This window comes from Saprolegnia diclina (assembly GCF_000281045.1).
Source record: "Saprolegnia diclina VS20 unplaced genomic scaffold supercont1.46, whole genome shotgun sequence".
NCBI lineage: Eukaryota > Oomycota > Saprolegniomycetes > Saprolegniales > Saprolegniaceae > Saprolegnia > Saprolegnia diclina.
Window position 1 is genome coordinate 201,849 of NW_008246113.1, and position 15,284 is coordinate 217,132.

General features: G+C 59.3%; 8 protein-coding genes across 8 annotated transcripts; 4 read left to right on the forward strand and 4 right to left on the reverse strand.

The window, feature by feature from the left end:
* Nucleotides 1-137: 137 nt before the first annotated feature.
* On the forward strand, nucleotides 138-338 carry SDRG_12049 (hypothetical protein; the record flags this gene model as incomplete). The annotated part of the gene is made up of 1 exon (XM_008618107.1): nucleotides 138-338. One exon carries the CDS (start codon nucleotides 138-140, stop codon nucleotides 336-338), a length of 201 nt encoding a protein of 66 aa, XP_008616329.1.
* Nucleotides 339-1,155: 817 nt separating this feature from the next.
* SDRG_12050 (hypothetical protein) lies at nucleotides 1,156-1,623 on the forward strand. Its single transcript, XM_008618108.1, has one exon. The coding sequence runs from the start codon at nucleotides 1,168-1,170 to the stop codon at nucleotides 1,534-1,536; it is 369 nt and encodes a 122-aa protein (XP_008616330.1). The 5' UTR covers nucleotides 1,156-1,167; the 3' UTR covers nucleotides 1,537-1,623.
* A 469-nt stretch (nucleotides 1,624-2,092) lies between these two features.
* SDRG_12051 (hypothetical protein) lies at nucleotides 2,093-3,047 on the reverse strand. Its single transcript, XM_008618109.1, has one exon. It carries the CDS (start codon nucleotides 3,004-3,006, stop codon nucleotides 2,308-2,310), a length of 699 nt encoding a protein of 232 aa, XP_008616331.1. The 5' UTR covers nucleotides 3,007-3,047; the 3' UTR covers nucleotides 2,093-2,307.
* A 1,201-nt stretch (nucleotides 3,048-4,248) lies between these two features.
* Nucleotides 4,249-6,083, forward strand: SDRG_12052 (hypothetical protein). The gene is made up of 5 exons (XM_008618110.1): nucleotides 4,249-4,406; nucleotides 4,455-4,524; nucleotides 4,573-4,637; nucleotides 4,689-4,966; nucleotides 5,016-6,083. The coding sequence occupies exons 1-5, from the start codon at nucleotides 4,294-4,296 to the stop codon at nucleotides 6,008-6,010; spliced, it is 1,521 nt and encodes a 506-aa protein (XP_008616332.1). The 5' UTR covers nucleotides 4,249-4,293; the 3' UTR covers nucleotides 6,011-6,083.
* Nucleotides 6,084-6,515: 432 nt separating this feature from the next.
* On the reverse strand, nucleotides 6,516-8,127 carry SDRG_12053 (hypothetical protein; the record flags this gene model as incomplete). Its single annotated transcript, XM_008618111.1, has 6 exons — nucleotides 6,516-7,369; nucleotides 7,417-7,644; nucleotides 7,699-7,748; nucleotides 7,794-7,861; nucleotides 7,907-7,976; nucleotides 8,021-8,127. 6 exons carry the CDS (start codon nucleotides 8,125-8,127, stop codon nucleotides 6,516-6,518), a joined length of 1,377 nt encoding a protein of 458 aa, XP_008616333.1.
* A 194-nt stretch (nucleotides 8,128-8,321) lies between these two features.
* Nucleotides 8,322-10,129, reverse strand: SDRG_12054 (hypothetical protein; the record flags this gene model as incomplete). Its single annotated transcript, XM_008618112.1, has 6 exons — nucleotides 8,322-9,379; nucleotides 9,428-9,655; nucleotides 9,700-9,749; nucleotides 9,794-9,858; nucleotides 9,908-9,977; nucleotides 10,017-10,129. 6 exons carry the CDS (start codon nucleotides 10,127-10,129, stop codon nucleotides 8,412-8,414), a joined length of 1,494 nt encoding a protein of 497 aa, XP_008616334.1. The 3' UTR covers nucleotides 8,322-8,411.
* A 774-nt stretch (nucleotides 10,130-10,903) lies between these two features.
* On the forward strand, nucleotides 10,904-12,581 carry SDRG_12055 (hypothetical protein; the record flags this gene model as incomplete). The annotated part of the gene is made up of 2 exons (XM_008618113.1): nucleotides 10,904-10,960; nucleotides 11,004-12,581. The coding sequence occupies exons 1-2, from the start codon at nucleotides 10,934-10,936 to the stop codon at nucleotides 12,579-12,581; spliced, it is 1,605 nt and encodes a 534-aa protein (XP_008616335.1). The 5' UTR covers nucleotides 10,904-10,933.
* A 429-nt stretch (nucleotides 12,582-13,010) lies between these two features.
* On the reverse strand, nucleotides 13,011-15,193 carry SDRG_12056 (hypothetical protein). Its single transcript, XM_008618114.1, has one exon. The coding sequence runs from the start codon at nucleotides 14,712-14,714 to the stop codon at nucleotides 13,110-13,112; it is 1,605 nt and encodes a 534-aa protein (XP_008616336.1). The 5' UTR covers nucleotides 14,715-15,193; the 3' UTR covers nucleotides 13,011-13,109.
* Nucleotides 15,194-15,284: the final 91 nt, after the last annotated feature.

Here is a 15,284-nt window from a genome sequence, read left to right on the forward strand (position 1 = left end):
TGGCTTTTCAGAGCGCGCTGGACGCGTACTTGCCGTCGTTCCTCGGGTCCCGTCGCGCGGCCGAGCACTATTTGCTGCTGCTGGTTCAATTCCAGTTTCCAGTCGAGCCGCTACCGAGTCCTGCTGCACGCTTGGCGATGCGCGCCGAGCTCGTGTCGGCATTTGCGCACCTTGCCCACGCGGTGCTCACCGCGCTGACGACGCTGGACCCGGTAGACAACGACGACGATATGGACGCGCTGGTTGATGAGCTCCGAAACTTTCTGCAGGTCCCGACCGAGCTCGTGGGCGTCGACCACCAGTTGCCCATGGCGTGTGGTGAAGCAACCCATTGCTAGCTCTAGCCAATCGAGTCGTCCATCGCACCTCGAGTCTTGCCAAGGAAGCAGGTTGAAGTGCCGATTTGAGTGTAAAAATGTATGTTGTACGACCATCTTTGAATATACTCGAGCAGACGTTCGGTCCACGTCGCGCGCTGGAAAAGCCATGGCCAATGGCCCGACTCGAGCCGTTTTTGGATCGGCTCAGACTTGAGGTTTGGAGCCGGCTCCAAGTCGAGTCGAGCCACGGGGACCCCACTCCTCCGCTCCATGGGCTTGTCTAGTGTTCATTTGGTTTGACGAGGTGGCACTCCAAGAGATTAAGCCCTGATGCCTAGTTGTCTAATGTAATCTACAAACTGTCGTCGTTCAGCCATCGCTCGCCACTGCTCCGCGGGTGGCTGATCATCGCGGGCGCCCCTCCACTTTTGCTTGGCGGTTGAAGCAGGATTGGCTATCCGGATAGACAGGGTCAGGATTGGTGCGTTTCATACGGGACGTTAAAATCCGGATATCTTAAATCCAGAAGGCGCCGAAACAGCCCTTGCAACGAGCCTCGCCAAAGTGTCCATTCAACGCATTTGTAGATACACTGTACTACAGTCCATTGGACTAAAGGAATACTACACTATAGGGCTATAGTACTACAGGACTAGAACAGCTCTGGGGAATCGTAGCGATTCTGCCGAGTTACGGCGAACGAACCAAACGAGAAACGAAATGCCTGAATGCAAAGATATATAACCCTCGGTGGGCGAGTGGCTGGCTACGAAAGCAGTTGAACGGCCGTTCAAAATAGCTGCCAAGGAGTTACGTCGCTCAATTAGTATTCTTGATTTGCATCAATATGCGGACGGCGACAATCGGGCTCCTCCTCGCGGCCGTGACTGCGCTGCGTCCAACGACGCTCGATGGCACGCTCGGGCTACCGTGTATCGACAACAAGTGCAAGGACGGCAGTCTCTGCTACCACGAGAGCGCACCGTCGCGCGGCCTCTGCTCGACGTACGTGGAGCGCGGGGCGGCGTGCGAGGCGCCCGGCATCCTCTGTGCGTGGCCATCCACTTGCACCGACAAGATCTGCGTTGTACCCAGCGACCTCTCGGGCTTTGAGGGTTCGCGGTGCCACCGCGGTGCCTGCTACGACGGCTCGACGTGCGTCGCTGCAAGCGCGACCAACAACGACAGCGTTGCGGCGCGCTGCCGGCGGCTATAGCGAGGGTGAGACCGATAGATTGAATTTGCGTACACTATTCTACATACGACCTACTACAACAACAACGAATCACCTACGACACCAACAACTAAATGACTGGTGCGTGTTGGCATCGAGGTAGGAGCTAGCAGCACCGCATTCCGCATTCATCGTGGCGTTCAGTTTGCAGAGCACGATCGCAAGGGCGTCAACACCCTTGGCAACCATGTAGCTCCACCAAACATGGCTCGCAGCCTTGTGGTCGTGGATTCCAAGGGCACTAATCTTTCGGTGATTGGCCATATTCGCCGGAGTAGACAGCATCCCAACCACAACCCTTGGCCACAGCGTCGTAGGCATCCAGCTCATGCGTCGATCAAGCATCAGCGCTCGAGTTGTCCTTCTGACACGGCGCCAGGAGCTAGCTAGTCCACTGGAAATAAGATCTTAGCGTCAATATTCGATGCGCGAGAGCGTTGGCCTTGTTTTTGTAGCCATTGCACGGGCTGGTCCATGGACCAGCTACCATCAAATTCGCGACTCGCAGCTCGGTACGAGTCGGGTAGAGTTGCTCGACTAGGTAATAGTAAATCGAATATATTGATCAACACGGCGTCTGCGCGAGCACAATTTGGGAGGCGTCACTGCTCGCGACGAGCACGACCAGATCTTGCCGCGACACGTCTGCGACGAGGTGCATCCGTGCACAGTACGGCGCACGTGTAGTACGATGACGAACGTCGGTACAAGTGCATTCTGGCTCGATTGGCATAAGCGCATCCAGCTAAGGTATTATAAATAGAGGCCCGAGACACGCTCGGTCGCGGCTCGACAGAGCGGGCAGCAATGCATGTCGGTGAGCCAGTCGAGGACGCACTCGCGGTGAAAGCAGTGCGTGCATGGAAGCTTGACGACGCAGCAAATCTCTTTGAGGTCGCCGGGTTGGAACTCGTCGAGGCAGATTGAGCACGGGTCGTGCGACAACATGGGCCACTCGGCGCGCTGGAATTGCATCTCGCGCAGACTCTCGGGCATGTCGAGAAAGCCTTCAAGACGACCATACGTCCGCAGAAAGCGCTCGGACGGCGCGGTTTGCGTCTGGTCGCACTCGAGCAGGTACATGCAGCACTCGGCGCGGAAGACCATGAGCGCCCACGCAAACTGCTTGAGGAGGCGCGCGCGCTTGGCGACGACCGAGGGCTGCGTGCAGTGCATCTCGCGCTTTGGAAACGGCACGTCGAGGAGCCGTCGTAGCGGCCGCGCCATGGCCGATGTCGGCGTCGCGCTGCTCGCCCACTGCTCGAGCATGTGTCGCAAGCGGTAAAAGTCCGAGAAGCGCTTCTCGAGCGTCCACCAGCGCTGCGTGATGGGGCACGCAACCTCGATGCGGTAGATGGCAAAGGACCGCCACGTCTTAAGCACGAGCTCGGTCTCGACCTCGGCCTCGGCGAACGCGTCGGTCGGGACTTGCAGGCGCCCAGAGGTTGCCATCGCGAGGGTGTTCGGGTGATGCGAGGCTGGATCAGTCGCAAACAATTTCGCCGCGTTTGATTGGTCGGTGCCATTTTTATTGCACGTGCACTGGCTGTCAGTATCTCACAATAAAACATCCGATTAAATTACGCAACGGCGGAGATCGTCATATCTTCGAAAGCGGAGGATCGCCAGCAGCATCGATCGACGTTGGCAGAGATCACTCCATGAGCAACGCCGACCAGCGTTTATGGCTGCAAAGGATACATATCCGAGGGGTTACCGGCACATAGACCATGCCACCGCCGGAACAACGCAACACATTGCGCAATAAGATCAAAGATGGAGGTGTATCCAAAACGACGGGGATCCAGCGTCCGAGGAAGCGGCACCTCGTGGTCTCCGCCCAACGCCACGTGTGATGGAACAACTAACGCGAATGGGGTTGATGTCTCGACAAACGACCACCAGTGGCGAGAGATAGCCGGTGGTCACCACCAACCACCAGTCCCACCGAGCTAAAAAAGAACGGACGCTTCGCATCGACTGAACATGATGGCACAAGAACCAATCAAGACGATGCTGCAGGCAAAAATGAGAGACCTGCACGCTTGCCTCGGGTCCCTTGAACGACATGCAGGACACAGCGTCAACGCGATTTGGTTTTGAGCTGGTGCCCCGATCAACCTCGGCACGCGATTGTTCGCGCAGCCAGCTCGCAGCGTGGCCAAAGAAGATCTTTCACGCCGGCGTTGATCGGTTGTCGCGAGCAGGATACACCATTCCTACGACGCCTTCAAGCGCCCAACGGCAAGCACGAGACCGCCCATCGCCTTCTCTAGACATCCATCATCCCCAGAACAACGTCGATTCTGGTTTCCAAAAGTCGGCGAGAAGGAATAAGCGAGGGTCGGTCCAGACTCGGCTCTGTTGGGGTGTTTTCTGGGGCAGCCGCGATCCCTGTCTACGCCAAGCATGCGAAATCACGGGCGTCGCGCCACGTCCATTGCGCGCGACGGCCATCCGCGTGGCCAATGAGCAAGTCGACCCCGAGTGGGATTGTCAACGGACCTGGGTCAGGAATTGGCGCGCACTCTTCTGCCTCGTGAGTCACGCCTTTTTTGCTACGTAAACCCGGGTGGTCGCCCCGTCGCAGCTACAAAGCGCACCGAATATGGGTACAAAGCGGTGCGTTTTTGGCGTGTCAGAGTAAAACAGGTGCGTCTTTGTGCATCCGCGGACCTTTTTGCAAAACAGAATCGGCGCTCACTTTGCACTTTGCTCACTTTGCAGTTGGCGCCGACCATGTCGATTGCGACCGCCATCTCGGTGCTCATCGCAGCCTTTGTCATCGCTGGCGCGCTCCTCGATGTCGAGTTCAACCAGACAAGCAAGCGCCTCTTCCCGCGCAGTTTTCGGTACTTCCAAGCCTCTCGGCAGGCAGATATCTTATTGCATCTTATTAGGTGGCGCCGCCTCGCCAATTGGTTTCCCCTCGGTATCGCGTATGCTGCCTTTTACATGGCTCGCTACAATGTACCCTCGCGCCTACTCGTATTTGAGGTGGTCACACGAGATGACTAGATTGCAGCGGGCAACATCGAGTCGATTCGTTCGCAGCTGCACATGACGGCGACGGACATGGGCTGGTACCGTCCATTCTTTGCCGACATTTGTGCTGATGATGCGGCGGGGTGTAGGATCATTTCGTCCGGGTCGTGGGCGTATGCCATCAGTGCGCCGCTGACCGGTGCGATCACGGACCGCCTCGGTGGGCAGCAAGGGATGCTCATTGCGTGCGTCGGTGCGGGCCTCTGCAACTTGGTGCTCGCGGTGCTTTTTTCGCGCAATACGTTTACGCAGTTTGAGTTTATGTTCTTCTACGCCTCGAACGTGCTCTTCCAAGGCTTTGGTACGAGCGCCGTTGTCAAGATCAACGCCATGTGGTATGCGCCGAGCGAACGCGGCCTCTTCTCGGGTACGTGTCATCTTGGAGGTTTGTACGAGAGTTGTTCACAGTTTGCTAGGGATTTTCAACATTTTGATTGTGAGCGGGTACTACCTCGCGCTCGGGTCGGGCGACTACATTGTCTCGAACCTCGGGTGGCCGTACCTCTTTTACATCCCGAGCAGCATCATGCTTGCGATGAGCGTCTTTATCCTCTTCTTCATCCGCAACACGCCGCCGACCGACGCGGTCGTCGTTCAAGTCCCCGCGCCCTTGTGCCAAAAGCACCAGTCGGGCTTTGCGCGTCTTCTCCAGAACAAGACCGTGTGGGGCTACCTCGGCGCCGTCTTTTGCCTCTCGTGGGCCCGCGACGGCCTCCTCAACTGGATGTACTCGTACTTTGATGCGGTCCGTGTGGCGCCGTTGTCGCCGAGTGATCATGCGCTCCTTGGTGGCGCGTGGACGCTCGGTGGCTTTGTCGGCGGTGTCCTCTGTGGCTGGATCTCGGACCACATCTTCCGCGGCCAACGCATGCCACCCATCGTGCTCTTCTCAGCCATGCAAGGCATCCTCTTTGTCGCGCTCTATGTCTTTGGCCCGACCGTCTCGATTGAGGTGCTCGCCATGATCCTCTTTTGCGTCAGCGTCTTCCTCCTTGGCAACTACACGCTGCTCAGTTACACGGTGCCGACGGACCTTCCCGTGGACATTGCGGCGAGCGCGGCAGGCCTCTTTACGGCCGTTGGCTACTTTGCGACCGGCCTCTCGGGCGTCGTTATGGGCTCGTTCATCACACAGTACGGCTACACGTTTTGGATTGTGTCACTCACGCTCACGTCGTGCGCGACGGCACTTTGCACGATCCTCGGGTCGCGCTGGGCCCAATCGGAAGAGCTCAAGGAGGCAGCGATCCACGAAGCGACACCGCTCTCGGTCAAGCAGAGCCGGACGCGCTCGTACCGCGCGTCGCTGGTCCGTATCGAAGCCGAGTTCTTTGCCGTGCCCACCGAAGACGTCGAGGAGAATGATGAGAAGCACGCGAGTGACGACGATGTGCACGAAGGCACGGTCTAAAACAGCGACTCGTATGTTTTCGTTTTCGATTTCTTGCACCAACCATGGAACAGGAGACTGCCACGTCATGCTGTGATTGACGTTACGGAATACCCGACGGTGATTGGCTACACGTGGCAAGATGGAGGCGCGGTATCCACCGACGTGGCACCCGCAACGGTATCGAACGCGGCGCTGTGGACGTACTATATATATATGAACGTGTTTCGCGTTATCTTCATAATTACACAAAGACTTCGCATACGTAGAGACTAGCAATCTCCTTCTTCATTCGCTCGCCGGTCCGTGGCTGCGCAGGCGGCGGCTGTGGACGTACTAGAGTAGAGAATAATCTGGAGAATTCTTTGACGAAGGATATGAGGAGCGGTTGCACGGCTTTATAAGCTTGCTTGTGTTCGTCATCGAATGGCTGCAGCGCCATTCCCTCGACGGCGCATGTCATCACGTAGGACTCATGGATCATGCTAGGTACGATTGACTTGAAAAGATGGCTTATGACAAGGTCCTAAAATGACGCGCGGCGGGAGACGTGGACGGAGCGCACGTCATCACGACGTCTCCGATACAGAGGCAGGGTTTCAACTGCTTCGTGAGGTGGGTACAGCGCGACGAGGTACACGCGTAGCATGCTGCCACTGCCCGCGAGGCACGCTGCGAGCAGCGAGACGAGGCACACGTGGGTATTCACAAAGCAACTGGCAGCTATTGATGCGACCCCGGCTCCGATAGAACTCAGTGTGGTGAGGACGCCGCTGGCGCTAGCAGTCATTTCGGGCGGAAGGTCCATGGGCCATGTTAGCCAAACGAGTACGATATTGCCACGAAGTAGCGCGCTGGCACCCGTGACGAGCCACGCTACGTACGTCACGTGCGGTCCCAGCGCAAATACGAGGTAGATGCCGACCGCTTGGACGAGGAAGAGAAGCACGATCGTTGGCGCGCGCTGCGACTGAAACACAACGTCACTGAGGCTCCCAAGCGCCATGGCGCCGACGACACTGCCAAGCTTCCAGGCATTATCGAGGCCCATTGTCGTGGGTGGCAGTTGGGCCCGCAGTGCATCGCTCGCGTAGAAGAGGCATACCACCGCCGGCGCAACGCCACGCATCGAGTCGAGTCGAAGGACCTCGCCGAGGCCGTTGACGCCGAGTGCGGGTGATGACGCGCCTTGCAGTGGCTCGTCGATGGCTCGTAGCGGCGCATCGCAGCTGCAAAGCTGCGCCATGGTCGCGAGGAAGACAAATACAAGGCTCACGGCCGACAGAAAGCACGACGCACTGTTCGGAGATGCGACGAGACGTTGCAGTGGGGCAGTGGCGAGGACATAGTCGGTGCAAAGGAATGTTGCACCAACCATACCTAGTTAGCACAGTGTAGCGATCCAATACACCATTGCACGCGCGCACCTGCAAGTCGACCCCGCTCGTGCTTGTCGTACCACGTTGCGCCCACCTTGGCGATCGCACAGGTTGCGACACTGTGGAGTGCTGAGAAGAGACCGTAGCTGTACATGAGCACAGCTTTGGACACGCTGTCCGAGGTCAGCAGAATGCTCAGGAGAAGGCAAGCCCCGCCGGCGACAAGACACGCACCGACAACCGCTTTCGAAGCGCCGATGCGATCGGTCACGTGACCTACACCCAAGCGACGCGTTAGAGGTTGAGCTTCCGGAAGGTTCTCGCGAGAACCCGCAAAGGGCGCGGTCCCTGCGACAATCCACGTCCCAAAGCTCACGATCCTACACCCGTCACCATCAAGCGCCGTCGGGATGGCATCGCCGCACCAGTCGAGGTCGTGCTGCGTCAAGAACGAAACAACGACCGTCGTTCCGTCGGTGGGCAGCGACCCGAGCTAGACAAGTCACCTCAGCTCGACTTCGCACAAGGCGAGGTGTACACTGGCGCGAACGACTTGAAACGACATGATCGCGAGGGCGATGGGGGCCACCGTGGCCGGTCGATCGAGCCTAGGAGACCGCTGCAACTAAGAACGTAGAGGTGCCGTGCGTACCGTGGTAGCCAGCGATGGTGGCGCTTGAGCGCACATAGCATTTCGACGAACCTCTCGGTTGGTGGACGGCGCGGACGGGTGCTGAACGGTCCAGTGACGACGACCATGCTCACTGGCGAATGCGCAAATGCTAAGATGCACGAACGCATCTGAAGGTATGATATCGAAGGTCGAAACACCCGCCACGCGAATCCGGCGACGCGTCCCAAGCTACTTGCGGATCTCTCGAGATGTGGCGTCAGTGGCGCGACACCGAGTGCGTCTCGAAACCCGTCTCTTCCATGCGCTTAGTTAAGCCCTTGCAAGTAGAATACGAAGCGTACTAGGTAGTTATACAGTGCACGCCTTTGATTGAGCTTTCTCAAGTCCTTTGCGCAAACCCGCCTCGCAATTACGTCGTCTCTTGCGCGTCCTTGTCGTCCTTGATGTCCATCACCACGGCGAAGAAGTCGGCTTGGGTGTTGACAAGCGACGCGCGGCGGAGATCCACGCGCGCGGTTTGCAGCGGAGTGCACTCGGTCTCATGTACCATCGTACCAACGTGCGATTTGGCGTACTGCGCACCGACATAGGTGCAGAGGCCCGACGATATCGACGCCAGTACGAGCGAAGCAACCCAAAACCGGTAGCCATAGTCGCTAACGACGGCGCCCATGGCAACACCTGAGAGACCGGTGGCCATGTAGGCGGCCGTCGTGAAGAGCCCACCGGCGCTGGCCGCAATTTCAACCGGAAGGTCGGTCGGAATCGTGTAGCTGAGCATCGTGTAGCTGCCAAGCAGAAAGACACTCGCGACGAAGAGGAGAAGCGCCAGCACCGACATTGACACGGACGGTGCCGCCATGTACATACTGCAGACCACGACGGCTTGCATAACTGAGAAGAGCACGATGGGTGGCATGCGCTGGCCGCGGAAGAGGTGGTCCGAGATCCAGCCACAGAGGACACCGCCGACAAAGCCACCGAGCGTCCACGCGCCGCCAAGGAGCGCATGGTCGCTTGGTGACAACGGCAAAACACGCACCGCATCAAAGTACGAGTACATCCAGTTGAGGAGGCCGTCGCGCGCCCACGAGAGGCAGAAGATCGCACCGAGGTAGCCCCACACGGTTGGACTCTGCAGGAGGCAGAGCACGCCGCTGTGCGAAGTGTCACAGAGAGGTCGCGTCGAGGGACGTGAGGGCAGCCTCTCGGACGTCGGCGGGCCATTGCGAATCCAGAAGACCGACACGAGACCCATGGCGCCAAGCAAGAGGCTTGGGATGTAAAAGAGGTACGGCCATCCTAGCGTTGCCACGATCGAGTCGCCGGACCCGAGCGCGAGGTAGTAGCCGCTCACGACCAGCATATTGAAGATACCTAGCCCCATATGGTCGCACTCTCAGCAAGAATATTGTCAAGGCGTACCCGAGAAGAGACCGCGTTCGCTGGGTCCATACCAACGGGCGTTGATCTTGACGACGGCCGCCGTGCCAAAGCCTTGGAAGCCTTGGTTGAGCGCAAAGAGGATGCAAAACGCGGCCTCGGACACGCCACCGCGCGAGAATGCGAGGCCCAAGAGGAGGTTGCAGGCGCCGGCGCCAGCGCACGCGAGCACAATCCCGCGCTGCCCGCCAATGCGATCGGTCACGTGGCCTAATGCCACGGCCATGGCACGAGCGCCGAATTTCGCATCGTACCGGTGAAGGGAGCGCTGAGTGCGTACGTCCACGAGCCGGCCGAGATGACCCTACATGCCCATACCATAGGCCAAGCACGGCGAGACATGCGTACCAGCCCATGTCGGTGGTCGTCAAGTGCAGCTGCGCGCGAATGGCCGCGACGTTGCCCGCGGCAATCTACAGCCAGCGCTTGAGGAGCGACGCATACAGACAGCTCGAGGCGAACGTTGTAGCGCGCCATGTAGAACGCAGCGTACGCGATGCCAAGCGGCAGCCAGTTGCCGAGCCGCTGCCACCTGGCATGGCGTCAGACAGGCCTAGGTCGAGGTGCATACCGATACGCGCGCGAGTGCAAGCGGTTGCTCTCGCGACTACCTTCCGCATCAAGCAAAGTACCGGCGACGACCAAGGCGCAGATGAGCGCCGACGTGATGGCCTCGGTGGTCATGGCACACGGGCAAACCGGTGAATCCAACGGGCGGATCGCGATATTCTTGTATATACGCACTGCTTTCGTGTTTCGGTGCGCTTTCAACGCAAATGGTATACAGGATAAAAGCGCACCTACGAAAAGAGGTGCGTTGTTGAAGTTGAACTAGATTCGAAAGATTCGCATGGGGATCTTGTGGTGCCAACAACTCGGACAATATTACCAGCACTAGCTACTATCTATATAAAGTTACTTCATCACTAGCACATGCTACACAAGCAAATGCATTTGGTGGGTGTGCTGCGACTCTAGTGCAGAGCTGACAACCCCAAGACAACGATGAAAGCGTCTCCTTCGCCGCAGGAGAATGCTTGCGGCACGGTAACGGTGTCTCGGGGAATTCATACGAGCCGTACGACTGGTTACAGGGCCACGTCGCGCCGCCATGGTAGGCGATTGGTGACGCGACCCATGACGCCCGACCTACTAGTTTGCAAAATTGGCCACCGACGACGACGGCGACGTCAGACTACTTTGCTGTTCTCACGCAGCGCTATTCCAGCACTCGCTTTCGATACCAGCTGCATTGATGTCGAGGCAAGGGGCTGAGCCACAGCTCTGTGCTGCTTGCACAAGGCCCAGTTCGAAATGACTCGCCAAACTAGCTGTAGTAGCGGACTGGATAAAAACCGTGGCGGCGCGCGATGCCATTGGTGGAAATGGCATGAATATACATGTGCAAATCCAATATGAGTGCGCCTCGAAAATCAATATTTGGGCGAGGAATATTTTGACAGCTGGAAGCTGCCGGCAGCAAGTCGCATGGATCCCACCGCCGCCCCGAGCGACGTGTGGCAGCACATTGCGATCTTCCTCGAGCGACGTGTGGCAGCACATTGCGATCTTCCTCGACCGCCCGGCCGACGTGCGTGCGTACCTCGAGGCCTTGCCACCGCGTCTTCTATCTCCATCGCTCGCGAGTCTTCTCGCGCTCTTTGCGGCGCAGCGCGCTGGCCGGCTTGCAGCGACCGCCGGCGACGTGCGCCTCTGGCCGACGCTCGACTTGTCCAACGCGTCGCCGGACGATGAACTCGCGCGCCATATCACAACGTGTCTTGGGCTGTTTCCGATGCTGCGGCTGCAGGTCGTGGGCTTCCCGTACGTGATCCCACGCACGACGCGCCTCGAGCTTGCCAACCTCTCGTTGCCAACAGCGTTCACGACAGCGTTGCAGCAGTGGCCGGACGCGATCACGTCCATATCGCTCGACTTGCGCGACGGCGCCTGGTCCATCGATGCGCTGGCCCACGGGCTTGCATCGCTTCCGCGGCTCGAGGCCATCGACGTGCTGTGGCCGTCGACGCGCAGCGACGAGGCGTTTACGGCGCTTCTCGAGGCCATGACGACGACGCCCATCACATCGCTCGCGCTGCGCTTTTCGTTCGACTCGCGCCTCAACTGGACCTCCCGCATGACGTCGCTCGTCGTCCAGTGGCTGGCGACGCGGCCTGTCCAGTCGGTGGCGCTACACAGCCTCAAGGCCATCGACGAAGCATGCTTGCATACGCTCTTGGACGCCATCACGCACTGCAAGACATTGGAGACGCTCGTGCTTCGAAGCGTTGCGCTTGCCCGACCGCTCTTCAAGCGCCGCATCACGTTGCCGACGTCGCTGACGACGCTCGAGCTCTGGAGCATCCCATACGACGACCTCGACCGCGCGATGGCGTCGCTCGCCCATTTGCCGCTGCACACGTTGCGCTTCTCGGTGCTCTTCCCCGGCCGGCACAAGCGCGACGAGGACTTGGCGGCCACGCGCTTTGTGAGCGAGACGCTCCCGACCTTGACGGCGCTGCGTACGCTCGAGCTTTTTTCATTCCCGCTGCCCAAAGAGTCGTGGCGGCCGCTCGGTCTGGTCGTGCAGCGCCTGGAGCACATCTTCCTCTATGAAAACAAGCTCAAGGACGACGGACTGAGCGTGCTCGCGGCCGCCTTGCCGGCCTGTCGCCGGCTCCAGACGCTGCACGTCATTAGCCAAAAGTGCACCGACCGAAGCGCGATTGCGATAGCCAATGGCGCACCGCCCTCGCTGCGCTCGCTGGATCTGAGCGAAAACCGCATCGGCTCGGACGGTGCGATCGCGCTCAGCCGCCTTGTGAGTCAGCTCGACTCGGTCGACTTGAACGACAATGAGATTGGGGCCACCGGCGCGGTGGCCCTCGCCCGCGTCTTGCCCCAGGCGCGGCACCTCCGCCAGGTCGGACTCATGTACAACCCCGTCAAGCGCCGCGGTGTCCTTGCCCTCGTGTCGGGCCTGTCGCACTCGCGTCATTTTCAAGGTGGCGCCGTCGTCGTCATCGGCGCGGTTGCGACCGATCGGACCAATGACGTGGCCGCGTGTCGGCAAGCGATTGCTCGTCTTCCGAACCAGTCGATGCTGCAGTTTGAGCAGCCCGACATGATGTTTTAGTGCACTAAGTACTACAGTTCTTGGCCGTACAGCTCTTTTGTCGAAGCGATCACGTCGTGTGCGCCACGTAGCCACCTCACCATGTCCAGGAGGTTGCTGTGTGTCATCTCTGGATCTCTACGAGTACGCTCACCCGGCCTTGGCTCCGAGGCTTCTCGTCTCCTGGGTCGACCGGAGGTTTTTTCCTCGGCTTGGTCGTTTCGTAGTCTAGTCGGTCTACAGGTCGGTTCGTCGACTCAGTGTCTCTCTGCCAACACGACCTAACTTCTGAGGACTGTGCGAACTCGATGTCCGGAACGGTCCACCGTTCGGTCTCCGTAGACCTCTGAGGCGGCGGCCTCGTGCCTCACCGCCTCCTCCGCATGATAGCTCCATAGCCAGTGCACTCATCTTCATTCGCTCTGTCTCACCGTTACTTGCAGCATGTGCGTTGAAGTATACCAAGTGTATGACTACATCCTATTACGATAGTACTATTCTCTAGTCGGACCAACTACGGCCATAAAGGTACTACGACGTCGATGCGCGTCATGGCATGGACGCCACACGCCCTGGCTCGATGGCGCCGACAACGATATAGTCGGGGTCCCGCAGACCCATGCGCGCCGCCGTGCAGGCCACGTGGTCGTCGCCAGCGCTCACGGAGACGAGAAGGCGGCCGCTGCGGTAGACGGCCGGCTTGAGCGCCGCCACCATGGCCAGCACGCCGATGCGTCCCAGAGGGTTGGCACTCATATCGAGGCAGCGGAAATGCGCTGTTTGTGGCAAGAGGCCGCGCAAGGCCATCGCTGCCTTGTGGCCGATGCAGTTGTATTGGAGCTCGAGGTGTGTGAGGCGCGGGAGTATCGGTCGCAGCGCGAGAAAGCCATCGCTGCCAATGGCGTTGTGCGCCATGTTGAGGACGCGAAGCGACCGGCAGGCGACCAAGCTCTCGGCCAGCACCGTCACGCCACGGTCCGTCATGCCTTGCTCGGACAGCGTGAGCTGCTCCAAGCGCAGACACGTCGAGAATGCGGCAGCGAGCGTACGAATACCGTCGTCTCCAAGGGTATTCCGTGTCAAGCACAGCGCCACGAGACGGGCGAGACGTGCATTGAGTACGGGGTACATGGCCGGAACGAGAGGACCATTCATTAGATGAAGATGCTGGAGTGCACTCGGTTGAGCCAGCGCCAATGCGATCGGCGCAGCGTCCCCAATGCACTGGGCGCGGAGCACTTGAACGTTGACCCACGAAACGACGTTGAGCGCCGAGTGACCATTGGGCGTCATCTCAAGGTTTACATCGAGCTCACTCAGCGGCGCCGACCACTCCAACGGCCGCTTGGCCAAGAAGAGGTTGCGGGCGTCTCGGAAATTGCCAACCCGGAGACAAGTGAGGGTGCGAGACGTTGCGATCGCGCGTAGAAACGTTGGCGCGTCACTCGGGAACCGGCTGCAGAAGTCCAAGCTCGCGACAGGCGATGCGGCCATCCAGGCAGCAAACACCGCGTCAAGGTCCTCGTGCCACGTGTTTGTCTGTAAGCACAGCGTCGTGAGGCGGGGCGTACAAAAGACTGCACGAAGGAGCGCAAGTATCCCGGGCGTGACGCGCGGGCTCGTGCAATCGAGGTCGAGCGACTGTAGCTGCGGCAAGCGCGGAAGCAGCTCGCTCAAGCGCAGGAGGTTCTCGTCTGCCCACTTGCGATTGCGAAGAGACGTCCGAATCGCCACGTGCTTCAGACTTGCGAACGTGTGCTGCAGCATCGCAAAGACGCGCGTAGGACGCGCCATCGGGTGGACCACCTTGAAGACGGCGCTTGGCGGCAGCGCCTTCCACGTACGCGGGCCGACGCATGTCACCGAGGTATAGAGAGGCATGCAATCGTACAAGGCGTCAATCAAATCGGGTGCCTTGATGTCGCACGGCAGCACGAGGTCGGGCCAAAATGAAAGGTGGTGCCCATGGCTTTGCGTCTGCCGCACAATGCGGCCGCGATAGAGCGAGCAAAGGAGGTAGCAAAGGGCGCGTAGCGGCGCCGAGAGCCGACCGGGTGGCAGCGCGTCAAGAAGCGATGCGACGTCGGCTTGGGCTTCAACGAACGTCATTAGATGATGCACGAGCTCGTCCGAGAGCGCGTCGGTGGACTGCATGGCGCTGGTTGCGGAATGGTGCAATGTCGGGTGGATGTAGCCAATCAGCGCGCGGCAGATTGCGGGATGACAGTCGATGCGAGATCAACATTTGGACATGTGACGTGGCACGTCGTGAGAGGAGTTTGTTTCATACCAGCATGCTAAAGAACGAAGGCAAGGTGACACGGCAGCTCGATTGTGAGGTGCGGAGGTAGGTCCCAGCGCGCGCGGCTGCTGCTGCGAGTGGTCAGCGACGCATACAAGCCGCTGGCTGCTTGGAGAGCGTCAATCAAGATCGGTTTGTTGATGGCGGGCGGATAGGGAAGGACAAGAGTTGGCCAAAGCGACAATTGCATCGACCTATGGCCAACCAACTCGCCATCAAAGAGCACGCGGAAGAGGGTGCGAAGCGCAGCAAGCGGCGCTGAGAGCAGCGCTGGCGGCAGCACCAAGGACCTCGTCCGACTAGCATGGCTGCCGGCCATGCTAGTCGGAGCAATCGAACTTCGAAGTTACGGTTTTATGCATGTGATTGGTGAAGACCATCAACAATGACATACACTCTTCACGCCTGGTATCTTGCCATCA